This window comes from Dromaius novaehollandiae, chromosome 3 (assembly GCF_036370855.1).
Source record: "Dromaius novaehollandiae isolate bDroNov1 chromosome 3, bDroNov1.hap1, whole genome shotgun sequence".
In the NCBI taxonomy this organism is placed as follows: domain Eukaryota; kingdom Metazoa; phylum Chordata; class Aves; order Casuariiformes; family Dromaiidae; genus Dromaius; species Dromaius novaehollandiae.
The window spans coordinates 74,133,379-74,153,825 of record NC_088100.1 but is presented as its reverse complement, the minus strand read 5'-3'; the positions used below and the strand labels follow the sequence as shown (position 1 = coordinate 74,153,825).

Below are 20,447 nucleotides of genomic sequence, written 5' to 3'. Positions count from 1 at the left end.
TCATTTTGTATTTGTGATGTCATTTCTCCATGGTAAACTGTAATTTCTTTAGCATTTCCACTAAGAAGTATTTCAGATTTTTAAAAATTAGAAATTTAAAACTTGATTTCAGTTAAAATATTCTCATTGGTCAGAACAGAGCAATTTTTAAAAGGCTTTTAAGGTAGATGGAAATACTTTGCATAGTTTTCCATGTCTGAACTTATATACGGAAAAGTTGTTGGGTAGTATATTTGCCATATTATCTACCAGCTGCATTTAGCTACATGACAGCTTGACGTCATATATTCAGCAAAATCCTTAGAGCCACAAATATGACATCCTGCCTTCCCCATTTTACTCTCTGACAACTGTCTGTAGCAATGCCTAGGAGCTAACTGACTTCAGCTTCTTTGACATTACTCATTTTTCACAAGTATAAACACATTTCGTAGCCATCATCGAAATCAGTATCACCCACAACCAAAAATGTTGAGAGCTATTTTAAAAAGTAGTTACTAGCTGATTTCTTCAGCACCTCCGGTGACCCTTCTCAGTGCTTCTCCGTTATTTTTCCCTCATCCGGACTCTCATATCATTTCCATCTCTCCGCTCTTGTGCTCCTGCTCGTTCGGTATCTTGCATCTCCCTCCCTCAAGGAGTAAGCACAAACATCTGCCTCTCCTCTTGCTCTCCTTCATCCCTCAGCACTGCTCTCCCTCTTCCCCCTTCATTTCTGTCAGGCCCTGAGGGCCCCCCCAGCCCTCCCGGTCCCTGTCCAACCCCCAGGCCTCTCCTCCCAATCAGGAGTTTCTGCATGAACTCTAGGACAGCAATCACAATCTGTGGTCCCTCCCTCCTGCTTACTTTCTCCTCTTTCCTAGGTGCTAGGCAGTCCTAGAAGACAGTGACGTCTCCTACACGATCACGACTGCACCACTACCTGCCTTGTACTTTCCCATTTCCAAATTGTGCTGTCGGTACATGCACTTCTATCATTCACCAATTTTATTGTCCACCCTCCTTTTCCTTCTATTCCTTCAGCCTTAATCCTTAGCTCTTTTTTCCCCTTTTTTCTCTTTTACCTTTCCAAATGGTAGTAACCTCGTCTCTTGATAATCTTTTCACCTTCACCATCATTCATTTCCTTATCTAGCCTAAAGCAATGGATCTACAACCACGCATGAAACTGAGGCCAAGGGGAAATTGCCACTAGGCATTTGTTTCATTTGTTCCCTCTCAAACCTCATTCTTAAAAACTTCCTTCTCTAATCGCTATTTATTACTGTTCACTTTTCTGCACCACTCAACCTCATATGCCTGCTATGGCCCACAGTCATATAAAAAAATCAAAAAATATGTTTCCATTTTGATTTTAATACTCAGGTGAACGGTAGGAGCTTGCATTTATAGCATTTTTCATGAGAGTTACACAACTCTACTCTTTAGTACTGTTTACATTATATACAGATTTATGAATTAACCCACTTGTTATCAACATCTCTGCAACAGAACATATACATATACAAAAACAAAGACAGCATTATGGTTTCATACAAGAAGGGAAGAGGGCCACCATATCTAAGAAAAACTAACTCAGCAAACTCACAGAAAAAAATGTTCATACTTAACTGTTTAGGACACTGAGTTCTATACCCCCTCTGCAAGAGTTATGAAGGAAGGAAATCATCACAAATTATCAGGATCCCACTACCAGGGTAATATCCAAACTATACTACTTCCCTCACAAGTACTTCTTACCACAAGTTTGCTTCACTAGATGCATTTAACAAAGAAATTAGATGAGTTGTAAAAAAAAAGTTGGATTGGTTTAAGTTGGATTGGTTTACACCATGCTTCTGCTAACACATTTTGTCACAGGAAAGCCATAATTTTTGAAAGCTATAAAATGACGGTGCAAAAAACAGTTTCAGATACACAGAGCCACATGACAAGTTTGCAGGAGTAATGTAGAATTCATCTATAATTTACAGCTACTCAAGGTTCAAAGTTCAACTCGCTTAACTTCTATCTTCCAGAGTCACTTAATACAAAAATAAAAATCAGCTGATGAAACCAGCTTTCATTCAAGTTAACTGATCATAAACTATGCTTTAAGTAGAAACCAATTAGCACCATTTACATTCTCTGCTATACATTACTTTATATCCCTGCAGCATGCAGAACGTACACTACTAAGAATATGGGCACAATTTGGGTGATGAGCAGAAATCCTTAATGCAATAACCCTTCAGCTCTTCATTTTCTACTCTGTGCCTTTATAAAGCTACCCTCATGATTTTCCTTTGTCTGGGGCAAGCTGTGTCAACCTCACAGTATGTCCATGCAAAACCTGTCTTGGTGTCATCTTAGCCCCGTTATCTTTGCTGACAGACAAGGCTCCTTGCAGCTACCATCGCCCCCGGACTCAGCAGAGCCAGCACGAGGCTTCTCAGAAGCACAAGAAGAGTTTGTGCCAAGAACAAAATAACCACCAGAGGCACCCCTCTCATAATGTCATACCCCACAAAAATTTGCTACCCCCCAGCACACTGAATGAAACACTGGCTTCCCACTCACCCCACAAGGACAGGCCTGGCAAATCCCTTTCTAAATCTGTATCACTGGAGCATGGGGACTTCCATTTGCAGGAGAGCGTGTTGGGCAGGGTACTAGCTACAGGCAATGAGCAACAAAACCACCAAATTAAAGACCATCACTTCTTCACTGCTTCTCCAGTCCAGAGTTGTATGAGGGTGTGGTTGGTTAGGTTGGGGGGAAACAGCGTGAGGAAAGCTGGGGGCCTGAGCTCAGCAGAATCTGACTCTTTCTCAGTGCAGCTGAAATGTTTTGCTGCCCTTTCTAATTTCTTACCTTCTGCTCCAGCATGAGAGAAGGTAGAGGCCAGGGCAGAGAGAAGTGCAGTGAGACTGCTTGTATGCAGAGTCTGGCCATGTCTGCCCATGACCGAAGCTGCTCATTGTCCACAGCAACTTTCTACGTAACTTAACCCTTAAGCTTGTTCTACCCCACAGGTCCCAGTTATCTGAATAATAAATCTTCTAAATGACTTCATTAAGTGACTTCATTAAGAAGTCAGAGGCAGTAGATATTGCAAAGTATTATTTATTAATTTCTCAAATGCACACAGCATTTCATAAAGTTAACAAAAGGCCAAGGCACATATTTGTGCTGAAGTTTAGTTTTTGTATCTGAAGCCCGGAAAGGCCTCATCTGCCACGTGGGAACACTAGCCTGACTGTGCTAGGCAACCATGTCCATCAGGGAACATCTACATTACTGACGGGCATGGCACAGGAAGAGAAGGCCTCACTGTGGTTCCAGGACCACATGTCCACACCACATCTTCACCAACAATAAAGCCTGCACCACTTGCCAGTCCTAGGCACATGCCACACACAGAGAGATTTAACTGCTAGAAGACCTTGCATCCTAGTTGGGTGCTCTAGACTTGGATCCGTCAGGAGGGAAACAGCTTTAAGTGTGCCCTTGCTGAGCTCATATGCATGCTGCAAAATTTCTAGTACAGATGAAAGCTAAATTCTCACCAATAGGAGCCCCTTTTGCATTAAATTGTTAATGAGCTACACTTCCCCCCGCCTCGAGTCTCAGTCTGTTCTGTCCCCTCACATTGACTAACAGTCTCAGAGTCTGAGATAGTGGACAAACTCTATGCAACTCCACCCATTTCCAGTTGGGAATCCACTACAAACACTTCTTTAGATGTTTTGTGCAGGCATAGCAGCTATGTGCTGCCCCAGCAGCACTTCCAAGAGCACAAGACTCAAAACTAAGTTGTCATATGTTGCGCAGAATGCACAGTAGCAGACCACTGGGTAGGTTTCAAGGTATCCTTTTATATGAAATAAACAATCACATGCATGAAATTTTAATTTCCTATAGTCAAGAAAACATTGGGTAGCTTCAAAAATTTGGGGGAATTTGAACAGCATTTCAATATTTCAACTTTTCCACTCATACAGCCCGTAGTAAAGCAAAGAAAATTAAATCTATTTTACACTCACCCATTCATCTTTGGGGAATAGAAAGCAAGCACAAATGCACTTTGAGAAAGGGCAATACACAGCAGGAAGGGCACATTTTTACAGCCCAGACCACTTTTAAATTAATATTTTTCTTAATCTTGTTTTTAATGATTTTTTCCAAGTGGCAAAATGTTGGTTTAATTATTTATTTTTGGGAGGCAAACACAAAACTCATTTGAAAATATGTAAAACTCAGCCACAAAAATAGTAAGTTAAATATCTGAACAGCACTGGATCATCTTTACAACTTGTTAATCCAGCATGCGGACTTTCACAATTAAAGAACAAAAGGAACCTGGAAGAGTTTATAAGATACAGGTCCTAGTTTAAATGATAGTGTAGTACGCTCTTTCCTTCAGCAAGGTCCAGAACAATTTTGTTTAAATTCCATCTTTGTAATGCTTATCTGAAAGAGAAACTTATATATAGAGTTTCTAGAGATTAAATGATAAAGTCCCATTGCTTTTGTAATCTACTTGTTGCTCTTTCTGCTGCTGATAGTTGTTCAGTAGAGTCCACAGATCCAAGATATTGCTCAAGAACAAAGTAATCAGCAGCCTTGTTTACAGTTCAAGCTTCATACACAGCGCTCTTCCAAAATCTGCATGACTGCACATACGGCTCCTGGTTTGATGCAAACAAAGGATGATCAAAATGGCATACTAAGGAAGCTGGCTGTACAAACAAATACACAAGTTTAAAACCGAAAATCTCCATGCAACTGAAAAATGGCACTGGCAAAAGACTGAGACAAGAACAAAACAAAGGAAAAACACATGAAGATACAGTAAGCGAGAAAAAGTTGTCCAAAGATCAAGGACTGGAAGAAGATAAGCAGGAACTAGAAGATCATCTGAAATTTGAACTAACCACATACAGGAACAGAATACAAAGAAAAACCTTTAGTAACTATTTTATCACAGCTGTACTGCAGAGATAAAAAGAAAACAGTATAAGCCAACAGCTTCTCAATAGTAAACTCATCTTGACACACAGGACGTCTGTACACAGTTTGCAACTTATTTTGGAAGAGTCACATGAGTGAAATTATCAGCTTGATCTTAAAAGATAATGAGCAAATCTAGGTCAATGAAATTTCTCAGCACCAGTGAGAGTAAAAATGAATGGAAAAAAAAAATTGTCCTTCTACTGTCTCTACAGAGCTCTTTACAGGAAAGATGTTTCAGTACACTGCTCAGCCTCATCTCTCCCAAAAAGCAGCTTGTTGCATAACTTGCTGAAAGCTATGTATTTTTTTCCTGTTTTTTACCAGGTGAAGCAAGGCAGTATATAGAATCTACCGGGCAGAACAGCGTCTGCTGAGTGGCTGTAGAGATGCTGTACACCACATTCCTGCCTTAGCCAGAGCCTAAGCCACAGGCCTATCTCTTCCAAACCTGCAAACCCCAACAAGGTCACAGTGCATGTTTCAAATCACTGTTAGTTCTGAAAAATCACAGGGCTACTTAGATCGCTCTGAATATGCACATTAGCTTCAGCGGCAACCTACAAATCCATAGAGAGCAGCTAGATGACTTTTCAAATCTCCTGCTTTCAAATCATGCTCATTCTTATAATCCTGGTCATAGATTTCCCATGAACCAGCAGACCTTATACATGTCTAATCAGGCTCTAAGTATGCATAACTATTATAAATACTTACACTTGAAATATTGAACAAAGTCCTTTAACAGAAAAATGAACATCTGAGTTCATGCTTAGAAATTCCTCTGGAAAAGTATAACAACATCATAAGAAATATAAACACACTGAGCATGAGGGAGAGGGGAGGGGCTAAATAAGGTTTGTTTGTTTGTTTGTTTTTTAATTGTAATAGAACAGCAGGAACTAAAGCAAGCAAGAAACTCCCTGAAACGAAGGATTTGAAAGATAAAAGTACTTACTAGCTTCCTTCTCTTTACTACTTACATTAAATGAAAAAAGCCTCAAGGTCTATTTTAGACCTGATTCTTCTAGTTATTTGTATGTGCTGCTCCATGGTGTCATTATCAGACATTGTAATTGGACTTCCACTACTACACTTACAATATTCGCATTTACTTACCCTTTACATCAAATTCTGCCATGAAAGTCTCCCTGCTGCCTGTTTGAATGAAATTCAGTCTTTGATGCCTTGAAATAGGCTCTGCCTCAGTCCAACCAAGAATGAATTGCTATTGATTGTTAAGAAATAAGAGGTACGGGAGGCTGAACTTCTCTCACTGGAATTTAGCTAGGGCAGATATTTTGGCAGGCTGAGTCTGTCACAGCCTTCTGGAGTAGAGAGTCTAAAGTCTGAGCAAACTAAGTCCCCGAAGAGCTAACCTTTGTTTCTACATCTCTGACAAATACTGCCAAATAACATTTGAATTCTGTATGTCATGAACTAATCCTTACACATATGCTTAATAAAAATATGATTACTCTACTTTTTAATGCTACTCTTCTGTTGTCTCTAAACTCTCTTTCATGCAGATTCAGAAAGCAGTAGCTAGCTTTCTTGTTTTAAGTAGATTGACAAAGTTTTTAGTTCTTCACTTAGTTCACTAACTCCTTGCTTGTGGCTGGTTTGGTTTTAAGAAATGTTTCCTTACATTTGCTAGACCAAAAGAGATATCTAAGAAAACAGAAGACCATTTGAATCATACACTTGCAGATATACAAAGTTTATTTTCTGCCAATCTTCAAGGAGACTTTCAACTTCTCATTTTGTAGAACTGATATATTATCAGGGAAGTAACTTCTAAATCTATTAAAATCCAGTGTGCATTCAAGATTTTTAGCTTTTAGTCTATTAGTGTACTAACAGTATTCTTCTTCTAGATTTTTTTTTAATTATCCCAGAACTAAATGATTTACTGGGAAGCTTCCATTCAGCACTTGATGCAGTTAATCAACAAGGTTTCTGTCTTCCTTTTTTTTTTTCCCCCAAAGCATCAGAGATGAGAAAATAAAAATTTTTGAAAGCAGCTTTCAAAAACACCTGTTTTATCTCTCTCTCTAGGTCTGCTGTGGCACAGGTGTTTCTCAGTGGGAGCTGCCACTTTACTAAGAATTTTTAGCCAGATGTCTAGTTTAATGATGTAGATTAAGCCAGAGAAAAGCAACTCAAAGGGAATTCAGCTCATGAAAACAAGAGATACTTCTCAGACAGATGGTGAAGATAAGAATAAAGGAAATGCAGATGACAGATGAACAGATGATAATAAAATGTAAAATGTAATACTGTCTCTCCATGGCATTGTATTGTATATTACTGATTGTTAATTTCCACCATCCCAGAAAAGGCTATCAAACTACAGGCAGGAAATCAACTAGAGCAAAACGGCAACCATGGTATATTAACCAGTCATCCCAGCTACTTTATTTATTAGTGCTCAGTGCCTCTCACCACTGAGAATACATTCTTGGTCCACACTGCATGCTGCTATCACTTGAAATGGTGGAGTGAGGGCAGGGAGTGAAGTGGGGGAAGGGAAAAATGGTAAATACATAAAGCATTTACATAAACAACATATTTATTGTAATTTTACCATTATAACCACAAATGTTTTAATTAAGCTCTCACTGCAGTTAGATATGGCCTCTGATTATTCCTGCTGGCAGGATAGGACACATACAAGCAAAATCAAAGGGAACGTATGTGCACATGCTTATTTTTATTCTTCTAATTTTGCAGTTTCACAGGCACCTCTTCACTGTTTTACAGATCTCCAGTAGTCTGCTCAGTAAGTTGGTTAATGCTGACATATAGATAGGAAGTAATGAAAAACTTGTTCCCAATCATGCCATAATCCATGTTAAGCATATATCTTGAGGGGTTTGAAGACCAACACAGCAAGAGCTATTATACTTGTAAACATAGTTTCCCTGCATTCATTAAAGACTTATTGGGTGGTAGATTTCAAAATGATTCCCTTCTATTTATATCAGAGTTTCCTTACATCTGAAAGATATTAGGGCATCTAGCATTTTCAAGGAAGCAATAGGCTTGCACTAACAAAATGCGTATTATACACAATTATTCAAATATCAACATCTAATTACACTTCATGTTTCCACCTAAATGTTACCTTTTTAAAAATAAGATTGGCATAGGGGAAGCATGTAAAGCCTTAGATTATCTTCAGAAGTGGAACAGATTACACTAAATATTGATGAAATTTGTAAGCAGTTGCAAGAGATTCAGAAGCAGTGACTATATGCAAGTAAAATGGCGACACCTAGCGGGAATAATACTAAGTATCTCAATTAAAATGACTAAACAGAAAGACAAGGATCCTTTCCTTTTTTCAGTAATAGCACTGCTACGTAATTTGGGGATCAGTAGATTAGCTTTGGGAAAGACAAAGAGGTGCACCTTAGTGACAGGAAAACAGTGATGTATCCAGTTGTACTTCTCTAGAATACTCCAAAGGATTCTCATGTTGCCTTTCCTGCTACGGCTCAGCCCAAAATAGTTTTTATTCTGTTTTAATTTCTCCTACTCAAATGGCAACAAGGTATTAACTTCCCATACTGCTTTTAAAAAATCTCCACCATTAAAAGGAGAAATTGTGCCAGTCTTGCTCTACAGAGTTGAGGCTAGGGAGCAAGATCATTTAGGCCTCAAAAGACAGATATATCAAGGTTATCACTGTAGACATGCTGCCACATTAAAATTAAATAAATTCTTACTTGTTAAAAAGAGAACTTCCTTACCCTGTCCAAGAACAGTCCCTGTGAAGAGTTCTGCAGTTTCCAGGAAAATCCCACCAGACCCTACTTCCCTCTGTAGCACACAGCTCAACTGTGACACTGCAGGCCTTGCGTCAGGACTGCTAACTTAGCCCACACAGCACTGAGCTCTGAGGGGACAGATCCAGGAACAAGCACCTACAGGCCTCCAGGAAAAGAGTAACAGGAAGAATGGCAAAAAATAAAAAGGAGGGAGAAACTATGGGCACCATCTAACCCAAAGAGAGACAGAGGACATTCATCAGTCTGTCACAAGATGGTCTCCAATGGACATATATATTGAGGAGTATTTCCTTATAGCTTACCCTTTATCTGCTTGATTGCTCACAGTAAAGGAAGTCATCTGTGAAAATGACTTCTGGAAGCACTTCATATAGCAAGTGAATGGCCAGAGTCAAAGTTTAGAGAGGCTATGGAGTCACTGAGCCACGGTACCTGTAGGCTGGCTGAATGAAGGGCATATTTGTGATTCAAATGGTCTGACTTGCACTACAGACCAGACTGGGGGGGGGGGGAAGAGACCCAACTCACAAGAACACCTGCCAGGTAGAAGTGAATACAAAAATCAGGGACCAACATCTGCAGACTTTCCAAAGAAGCTGCAGCACCCCCTGTCGCATCCAGTAACTCCTGCAGAGTAGCTGCACAGTTTTGCAAACAGAAGAAGCAGGGACTCTCACCAGTTATCTGTAGAACAACAACAATTAAAGCTCCTAGCTGTTCTTTTCCCTATTTGCATGCATAAAGGACAGGGCATATAGGCCACTGAAAAGAGTAAGCATATAAAGCAATTAATTTGATGTGAAAAAAACACACTCTTCTTGACAGACAACAGAATAAGGACTAGGACAAAGAAAAGGAGTCCACTGTCATATAGCTGTTTCTTTCTCCTCGTACAGAGAAGAGAAACAGAAAGTTGCCAGTCCTGGGCAACTGCATTTAAACCACAGAAGAAAGCTAGAACAGCACAGCAAAATGTGTAGTCTGATTCAATTATTACTAGAGCTGAAAGTTTTAATGTGCCTTAGTACCACTAATGTTTTCAACCAATTAAGTGCTCAAGATGCTTGAAAGTCATGAGCAAATTTTACTTCTGGTAACATTTCCACTAATTGTATGACAATATTACGAAGAACTGTGTTATTCCATAAATTTACCAGCCTTTTTGGACTATCTTCAGAGGTGTACATTATCCAACAGAAGGCCTGCATTATAATTGACAAGATCACATGAGCAGGAACTGGAAACACGGGAAGGACGACGTACTACATCACAGGCTGTGTAACGTAGCTGGTTTTAAATTGAACTGTGTTGTTTGTTTTGGGTCCCCAAGAAAGCACAGAAAACAACAGTGACAGATGAATGCGGACAAGACGCATTTCCTTTTCTCTCCTACCCCCCACCCCCCATATTGGTAATTATTTTTTAAGGAAAAAAGCTATGCTCACATGTGCAAATCACTAGAACGTAGGCTGATCATGCTTCTCAGCTTTAACTGGCATTGCTGCATAATCTGTCAAGCCTCAAGCAAGCACCAACTGCATGTAACCAATGGTTATGTGACAGGAACACAAGTTTATGTAAAAATGAATAAGCATTTTAAAATACCAGCTTAGATTCGTTTGCAGTGCATTTTTCGCTTCTCAGAAATTTTCAAGTGCAACTTCCTTGTAACTTGTCAGGATACTGTATTCTGTCATTTCAAAATACAGAGTTTCAGGCATACCTTTAGTATCCTCTGTCCTTTTAGGCAATATGTCTTGTACAGTATCTACAGTGTATTTACAACAAAGGAAAAAAGTCTAGATTAGTGTTCAAGCATAAATTCAGAAAAATGAGTTCAAACATAAGCTCCTCTCTGTATTTATTTAGTTCTGACAGTAGTCACAATACATTTGTACTTTACAAACTGAAAGAAAATACAGTTCTGAAGAATCAGAGTACAAAGACAAATAGAATATAGTTGTTCTGAAAAAAAACAGAGACATTTCTTTATATTTTATAATGGGTAGAACACTTCCCAAATCCTGAGGCTTAACATTATCATCCTGTTTTCCACAGGTTCAAAATCCACCTGAACAACAGTTTTCAGATGAGCTCACATCGGGTGAGTGAAACAATGTTCCTGAAGAAACCTTACCTGGGCCACAACATTTATAGTAACCATCTGATCTGAGCCAGAAGAGCCCCAACAGCTTTAAGTGGCAGCCACTAGATGCAGACCACGATCATCACTGTGAGACAGACTTTGCAACAGCAGATGTAAAAACTTGATCGTTCAGAGGCACAAGAGTTTCCTCTCCCATCTTGTGCTTTTGGAGAGATCAACTAGTTCCTACAAGACCCAGGCAACAGGTCAAGAAATCTCCCACAGGCCAGGCCTTGGTGTGAAGTCTTCTTGTTACCAGACCAGCTGGTGGAACTCAAAAGTCAGGGAACACTGGACCCTGACTTTGACTCTTCCAGCCCAATGAGGCAACATATAACCTCACTTTCTATTTCCAATTTTGCCATTACGTTGGAATGCTTTGAGGATTAACTAAATTTATATTTAAAAAAATGTTAAACATGTAATATTATTATAAAAATAATGTGTTATTGATAGAAATCTCCCTTAAAGTATACTAATAAAAAGAGAGCAATTTTCTTAAATATAGCGTGTCATCATGACCTGTATTATCTCACATCCAACAACGTAAATACCTCGCATCTATAATTAGACAGGACTCCTTCAGTTGCACATGACTGCCTCAACTCAAATTTAGAGCAAATATCATTTCACACTTTCCACTATCCTTCATGACCATGTTCTTCAAAACCGCAGATGTTTTCCTAATTGTTAAAGGTCCCCCAAAGCACATTTTTAATCTAAACACATAGGACACTAAACACCCAACACATAGCATTTACTTTCCACAAAAGTTTTGTCCTTCATAGGTAGTTATCTTTTTGAGCTGCAATTTTTACAAGAAAAGCAGATGACACTCAAAGCTCTGCTGATCTACAGTTGAAAGAGATCGTTAAAGTGATATAAGCAGTATCTTGCAGTCTTTTTTAATTTCTGGATAGAAAAACATTCTTAAGCGCCTTTCACATGTTATATAAAGAGCAACAAACTTCAAGAGTTAAACAAATTTAGCTTTTTTCAGTAAATAACAACTCAGGAAAGAAATGGCTGATCTGAGCAACTAATTAAAAAAACCTCCGCAGGTGGATGATATTTCAGTCTGTTTTCTAGCTTTCTAGCCAAGCATCAGGCTCAAACTGCTGATCATTCACCACAACAAGAATAAGAGTTCACACATACTAAAACTGTATCCAACAGCACTATGGCCAAAACAGTAATAAACACTGTTTATTACTCAGTAGACTACATCATTAAATGTAAACCCAGGAGTGAACACCTTGATACCATTATTTCCAAACTAGACAGTAACCATAACTTCACAGTTGCAGATTCTTTACAGATTAGAACTTTTTTTTTTTTTAACTACTATATTCTGTGTGATGAAAGCCTCTTCATACACCAATATCACCAAAATTTTATGTAGAACTTGGCACCTTCAAAAAAGACCCAATTCTGCTTCTTTGGAAAGATCCCAAGACTTTTATTTCATAAATTCACTTTTCCTGCATTTCTGCAAAAGAAAAACATTGTTTTATTTAACAACTAAAACAAACAGTACACTCTGCCTATTTTAACAATTACTAGCACATGCTTCATGATGTAGATAATGTGTTCACAAAAGTTAACATACACATCCTTTCATTACTGTAGAAAAAAATAAATGCAACAATTATAACATCCATGTTTTAGTCTATATGATGAAACAGCAGTTTAAAAGTATCATATGTATCCTTAAAATGGGTGAAGTGCAACTGTTACTTCTGTATATGGATCAGAAAACTATTTTAGAAGTTTAATTTTTTTTTGTGAATTCCCTAATCTGTCCTGCTTTCACCAAGTCTGATCCCTTTCTCAGTGACAAGGTAAACTGAGAGCTTTGTCTGATGCAGCAGGCAACTGTAAGAGCGGTCTCTTTTACTTAAAATACTTAAATATACCAAAGCAGTTCACGGAAACTGACTAAGGTTATTTAACAGAACAAAACGGGAGAAAAACCCGGCAAAAGTAATACTAAAATAGCTAAAAGATACAGACAGCTCCAACAGCCTAAAGTGCTAACAGGTCTGGGGAAATTCTATGGCCTTGACTTCCGGAAAATAAAAAAAAAAAAATAAGCCACATCAGAACAGCAAGTGCCCCAAGTAAAAAAAGATAACAAAACTGTTTCAAAGAACTTCTACCAGCCCAGAAAGGCAGCTTCGTTCTGCACTCACTCTCCCCCATCAAACGGCTAAAAACCCTCCTTGCTAGTGAGCGCGCTCATTTTCGTAACCGCAGTCCAGCTCTACCTACGAGCATGACTCAGCTCTTCCCCGCACACAGGGAGGCTGGCGCCGGCTCCGCCGACATGGGCGGTCTCCGGAGCCCCAAGCTCTCCGAGCCGCCAGCACAGGAGACAGCTCCCACCGCCGCCCGGCCGCCACGACCCCGACCACCGCAGGCTGCGGCACTGCGCGACGGCGAAGGCGCCGCCCCCGCGCCCGCTGCGGGCAGCTCCGAGCCGCGCCGGGAGGGCGGCGCCACCCACTGCCCGGGTCGGGGCCCCGCCGGCCGCGCCCCCCGCCCCGGCAGCCTCCGCCGGCCGCCCAGCGACAGCGCTCGAGAGCGCGGCGCCCCCCACCGCAGCGACAGGCCGCGCCTCGCCTCCCCAGGCGCCCCCTCCCCCACCAACGGTCGCCGCGCGCACGCGCCCCGCGCAGCGCAGCCGCGAGCGCGGGCGGGCCGAGGAGGCGGGTCCGGCGCGGCGCCGCCCGTTACCTTCCCAGACGACGTCGCCGCCCTGCCGCCTGAGGAACTTGTACCAGAAGGGGCCGCAGGCGTCCTCGTCCGACAGCACCACCTCCGCCAGCCACAGCGCCGGCTCCTGCGCTGGCAGCGCCGCGGCGGGCCGCGCCGGCGCCATGGGCACGGCGCGCTGCGGGTCCCACTGGCCCAGCTCCGGCCGCGAGCCGCCCACGCAGAGCACAGCGCCCGCCGCCGTCACGCGGGCAGGCAGCACCACGCCGAAGCGGAAGAGCATGGGGGCGGCGCGGGCGCCCCAGGCCGCGGCGCCGTGGGGCTGTCGGCGTGCGGGGGGCAGCGGGCTCGTTACAGCCGCGTGGCCGCTAGGGAGGCCCCGCCGCGGCCTCACTTCCGGCGGGGGGCGTGACGGGGGGGGAGGGGGCCGCCGCCGTGGGGCCCGCTGGACGCGGTGTCGGGGCCTGTGCTGGCGCGGCTTCGCCCCCTGCACGCCGGCAAGGTGCCTCCCCTGCACAAACAGATTGGGTTTTAAACAGTACACAGCGCCGTTATCTTTCCAAAATGAGGGCTAGGGCAGAGAATTATCTCTGCAGGTGTACCTGTAATGGTCTGGGGCAGCGGGAGGTTGCACATTATGTACACTGACTTTAGCAAACGATTATTACCTCGTTAAATGAAGCTTCTGCATTTATTCCTGAGAGTTTGGGCTTAATTTAGTGCAGTAAACACATCAAGTACAATACATGCAGCATTACAAACGATTCTCCGGGTTTAGCCTTCAATGAGTGTCCACGATGTTCATATCTTCCCTGTAGATAGGCAGCTGCTCGTGTTAAGACCAGAAATGTGAAGTACAGAGGAAGAGAAGATTAGGCTTTTAAAAAATTCTCAATCTCTCAACTGCATGCATTCTGTTTTGCCCTTCTGACTCTAATTTGGCAAGTGCTATATGCGGCAATATTCAGGAATTGCAAAGAATGACTGAGAGGGAGCATGCAAGCCAACCATTTATAGGGCAGTCCTTGTCTGAATACACCGATTTCAAAAGCATCTAAGGACAGAAACAGAGGTTTACTGACTTTATTTAGGTCAAGTTCTGGGAACAGGATGAAGGCCTTTCAATGAGTCAAAAGAAATTGTGCCTCAAAAGATGGCTTCTTATTTCCTGTGTGTAGTGATGATGACACACTGAAGTGTATGTACTGCCAAATTTATTTTTAAGAGTGCTTTAGCTCATTTTTACTGGTTGTGATTGAACTCGTGCAAGTGATACGCCACAACTGTTCCAGACATAACTAAAGCTAAGGGAATCCTGGCTTTCCTCCCTTCATTTCTGCAAGCATCAGCTCTCATTGTAGCACTGTGAGTTTTACGGAACAAAGCAGAACATTTTAATCCTTACCTTTGCCCAACATTACAGTGCAGTTATCCACAACCTACCTCAAAATAGTCTTTCAAATATCTAGCCTTTTAGTATGAACCATAATTTTAGTATTATTGGCATTAGAGATTGGAACACTAAACTTAGTTTTGCTATCCCAAAGTTCAAGCTTGACAGTAGCCCTGGAAGTAATCAAGCAGCCTGTGCCTACCTAAAACCATTTGCTCTTGCTGATTCCAGACATCATCCCAGGTCAGAAACTGCAAGATCCAGTGATAAATCTCTTATTTTAGTTGTGGCTATGGTTTAAGAGTCAATATGAAGAGACCAGCAGCACATACCTATCTTGAGACAAACCTTAACTTCTTTGTGCCTGTAAGTACCAAATCATCATCTTAGACCTGCATGCCATGTAGGAACAATAAAACTGAGTTCTCTAGCTTCTGATATGCTAAATACTAGCTTAAAAAATAATTAAGACCATTTCTTCTCCAGATTCAGTCTTAATCCACTTTTTGCCTGTCCATACAAAGGACAGGCCAGGAAGGTGAGGTGGGGGAGTTGCTTTTTCTGTGAGAAAGGAACTGGAATGTATGAAGCTCTGCCTAGGGGTGGATGATGAGCGGGTTGAGAGCTTATGGGTAAGGATTAAAGGGTGAACTAACATGGGTGAGACTGTCGTAGCTGTTTGCTACAGGCTACCTGATCAGGAAGAGGAAGTAGATGAGGCTTTCTACAGACAGCTGGAAGTAGCCTCATGATCACAGGCCGTGGTTCTTGTGGGGGACTTTAACCACCCTGATGTCTGCTGGAGGAACAACATAGCAAGGCACAAGCAATCCAGGAGGTTCCTGGAGAGCACTGATGATGACTTCCTGACACAGGTGATGGAGGGGCCAACGAGCAGAGGTGCACTGCTGGACCTTGTACTAACAAACAATGAAGGGCTGGTTGGAGATGTGAAAGTTGAGGGCAGCCTTGGCTGCAGTGACCATGAGATGGTGGAGTTCAGGATCCTGCGAGGAGGAAGCAGGGCAAAAAGTATGATCACAACACTGGACTTCAGGAGAGCAAACTTTGGCCTCTGCAGGGACCTTCTTGGAAGAATCCCATGAGATAGGGCCATAGAAGGAAGAGGGGTCCAAGAGAGCTGGTTAATACTCAGGGATTGCTTCTTCCAGGCTCAAAAGCGATGCATCCCAATGAGCAGGAAGTCTAACAAAGGGGGCAGGAGACCTGCATGGATGGGCAAGGAGCTCCTGGCAAAACTCAGACAGAAGAATGAAGTGCACAGAAGATGGAAGCAGGGACAGACCACTTGGGAGAATTATAGGAACATCGTCTGAGGATGCAGGGATGTGACTAGGAAGCCCAACGCCCATTTGGAATTAAATCTGGCAAGGGATGTCAAGGACAACAGGAAGAGCTTCTTTAACTATATCTTATCAATGCATATAGGTATCTGAAGGGAGGGTGTAGAGAGGATGGGGACAGACTCTTCTTAGTGGTGCCCAGTGATGGGATGAGAGGCAACATACACAAACTGAAACACAAGAAGTTCCATGCAAACATGAGAAAAAACTTCTTTACTGTGAGGGTAATAGAGCACTGGAACAGGTTACCCAGAGAGGTTGTGGAGTCTCCTTCCTTGGAAGATATGCAAAAGCCATCTAGACAAAATCCTTGGAAACGTGCTCTAGGTGACCCTGCTGAAGCAGGGGGTTTGTACTAGTTGATATCCAGAGGTCCCTTCCAACCTCAACCATTCTGTGATTCTGTAATACCAGCTGTTTGGTTAAGGTTAAAGATTACAGGAGTTGAGACACTTGACTACCTGCTCTTTCCTCTAAAACCCATAAAGTTAAGATGAATGTTGGAGCTGACAGAGATAGATGGCTGATCATCAGTTGTAGGTCACCAGGCTATAGTTAAATTGAGTGGGATGTTTTAGCGAAGTATTAACTGAATACTAAGCTTTTTTGGCGGGGGGGGGGGGGGGGGGGGATTTGCAATGCCTATAAAATGGCCTGCGATTCAGTCTTAGGCTTCCAAACTGTTGTTACAGTTCAAATTAACATTAAGATTCAGGACACGAGGGGCTGAAGAGCTGGATTTAGTACTGGATCCTGCAAGACTGGGATAAGAACTGGAGCTTGGCTTGGGACTCTGGAGTCCCACATTTTGGGGACAGTGGGAATAGAAGAACAAATCTTACTAGTGAATACTACCAAGTTAAGGACTAGAATGAAAGCTGTAGGCAGGAGTGCATGAATTATCATTAGACCTGAGACTAGTATAGATACAGAAAGATTTGGGTTCATGTTCAGAAGGAAATGAAGATGTGTTCATTGCTGGATTTGCATAGTTTATGGATCTCTAGTCTCTAAACTGGAATTTAACCTAGAGTCAAAAGGGAAACTTACTGTTATTGTTTGAGATTGCAAGAGTTGAAGTACTTTTTCCACTGTTGGGCTGTTGCTATAACCTTAATTAGTTTTAAGCATGACTCCAAACATCCTAATCAATTAGCAATAAACTGGTTCCCCCCTGTCAGAATGACCCTTTATTCTAGAACTGCATGACCCAATGCTCCTTCTCCACAGTCCTTAACACTATTCTCAAATCTAAAAGCCTTCTCTGTAGGCTGGTCATCTCTTAGAGCCACAGAATTAAACATTACTTTTTTGTTTGTTTTAAGTCTTCATCTTGACTTTACTTGCAAGTCTCATCAAAAGATTTTGGAACAACATGGACCAAAACCCTAATAATCAAGTAATCAAGTTGCCTTTAACTGTCCCAGAAACTGTTAAGCGTTCATTCCTGTGGGAACAAACTATCATCTTAGCAGTGTAGCCTGCCAGGATCTAATAGTAAACATTGTGCACTTGTATCCCTAACAGCCATTTAGGATCTAGGAATACACTTACATCTACCACATCTACCATGTGGAAGACTAGATCCACCTCAGATCTCACATTAGACTAGCAACACAGTGATGCTTAGTGCCAAATTTATTTTAAAGAATCCAGCTAGTTGTCACTGGAACCATCCCATGTGTTTGTCAGTGTTGACTAGGTCTCTGACAGACTAAATGGAAGAACTGTATGAGAAAGAGGGATTGTTCTCCAACAGTATTAGCATACAGGAAGGGACATGGCAATCTGTGCAAGGATCGATTGCTTCATGAGCTTCTCCTTAATACTGTTGATAAGTCAGTCTTGCCCTACATAATCTCCAATTAATTATATTTTTAAATCTAGCTCATCCTCCAAAATTTGTGAAGGTGATCGAGATCATACATGGGGAATCACCAAGGCTGTGTACCAGCTGCAGCATCAGCAGTTAGGTCTTTCCTGCCTAGTTGCTGTGGCTACATGAGTTCTAAGGAAAAGTTTGAGCATCCAGAAATTGGAGTTGTGATTATATTTTCCTACATGTCAAACGTAGGAGATGTTTTAAAACCCTTATCTTCTTTTGCCAAGCACTAAACTTCTGCAGAATCACAAATCCAACTTTACACAGGGCCCTGCTGAAATACCACTACTGAGATTCTGTGTTCATACAGCTCCCATTGCTATGGATGATTAACCAGTCAGGAAAGCTAGTCCTTTTTGTTCAGGCCTACCTGCTTTAACATTCTTTAGGTCCCTCTAATTCATTATAGTGCCTCTTCCTGGCACAAAATTGGTCTGATATTTTCAGAACGTGAGGATCTGAACCATTCATTACATTCAGGAAACTTGGACAGAGAAAGTTGCTGGCTGGAAATATAATAAAAATATTAGTCAAGAAGTTTGACAATAGTGTACACCAGTCCAAAATTCAACTTTCCAAGAGGAAAGTCATTTTTTTCCCCCCACAATTGTTCATTTTCTTTGCTTTTCTTCTTCTGGTTTGAAAAGTGGCTACTAAGTATAGAAATAGCACACAGCTATCTGAACAACGTGAACACTACTAAAAATAATAGATCAACTTAATACTTTTTATATTAGGGTGGCCTGTGTTTGTACCATACATGTTCTTTAATGATTGCAAGCTTTTACACCATGGGCCTGTTTGCTACTTGGCATAGCCTCATCTGTTGTTGCTGTGCAGTGATCTCAAATGATATTTCCAAGTAGGGAAATCTGCAGCGAAGATAGAGTTTGAAAAACAAATCCAAAACACACAGTTACTGAAAAGATTTGGTTGGAAAAGGGATGATAATTAGGTCTTTCTTTATGCTGATTGCAAGTTTTGGTGATGTTTGGATTAACTGTGCTCCTTCCTAGATAAGCCTTTCTTCCCTTTTTAGGTCATTTTCTTTCTAGTAAATATATGGAAAAAGAGTTATCACAATTTCCAAATGTTTGCTCTAATTATAGGAAAAAGAAAGGCAGCACATTGTACAGTGCCCCTCTTAAGAGCAAATACATTTGTATTATGTGGTAAACTGATTTAGATACATTCATGATTTGAGCAAAATGTTCTTTGGAAAATTTAGACAGCCTATGTTTCTTTAAAGAGAAAGAGCTAAATATAAAAATAATCAGTTTAATACAAAGAATTTAAAACTGATGTTTTAAGTGAAAGTTGCTGATGTTGTTGATTAATAATCTAAACTAACTTGTGATCCATGGACCAGAGCTTTCTAATTGAAGTCTAACTGCTCTTTGCCTGATGATTGAAGTCTTAACTGAAGTTTAACACTTTCACTATTTGTTCTAACTTGATAGTACAACTAAGAAAGAAGAATTTGAGATTGTGTGTGATGATTAAAAGATTAAACAATTAAAAAATAGTTACCACATAAGCACTGCTAGTCTCTTTTTTATAGTTGTAGGTGCTGCTTCAGAGCACAGATAACTCTAAGAAACTGCTTTAGCTTCTGAGTGCTAGTTTGTGTAGCAGAGTCTTTCAGGCAGGCTAAGCTACAGAAATTCTGGCATGACTGACCATTTTAGTAATTGCATTAGAAAATTATTTTGAAATAATAGGTAGGACACTACAGAAGATAACTTTCACTTCTGTGCATCATTTTGTATAGCATTTTTTCTAAGCTTATAAAAATAGTTTGCTTCTAATAAAAAGTTATCTCTGCATCCTCCCCAGCCAAAGCATTTTGGGAATTGGAGAAGGCCCCAACATATTTCACCAGAGGGCCCTTTCAGTATGTCCTATCAACCTCATCAGTACCCAAATACCAACAACTACTGCAGATGAGCCCAGAACACAGCTCCTTTTCCACTTCGGGCAAAGCGACCCCCACAGTTCTCTCAAGAAAACTCTGTGCCACCCTTATATATTTCTCATGGAACATCCATACCAGGAAAATACAGAAGCTCCGGGCAAACTTGGAACTTCTATCCTAACATTAATGTGGCACTTCTACGTGGCACAATGGGCCAGAGTAGAGGCCAAGGATTGACAGAGAGAT

At 41.3% G+C, this 20,447-nt stretch overlaps 1 protein-coding gene across 12 annotated transcripts in view; it reads right to left on the bottom strand.

Annotated features, from left to right (window-relative positions):
* Window positions 1-14,051, bottom strand: part of EPM2A (EPM2A glucan phosphatase, laforin) — a 57,633-nt gene extending 43,582 nt beyond the window's left edge. For all 12 annotated transcript variants that reach the window (XR_010388431.1, XR_010388438.1, XR_010388436.1 and 9 more), the window contains exon 1: window positions 13,669-14,051. Coding sequence is in view for 2 of the 12 variants with exons in the window: in XM_064509195.1 (XP_064365265.1) it covers window positions 13,669-13,930 (262 nt within the window). In the remaining 10 variants the exon portion in view is untranslated. The remainder of the gene's footprint in view (window positions 1-13,668) is intronic.
* Between the last annotated feature and the right edge of the window lie 6,396 nt (window positions 14,052-20,447).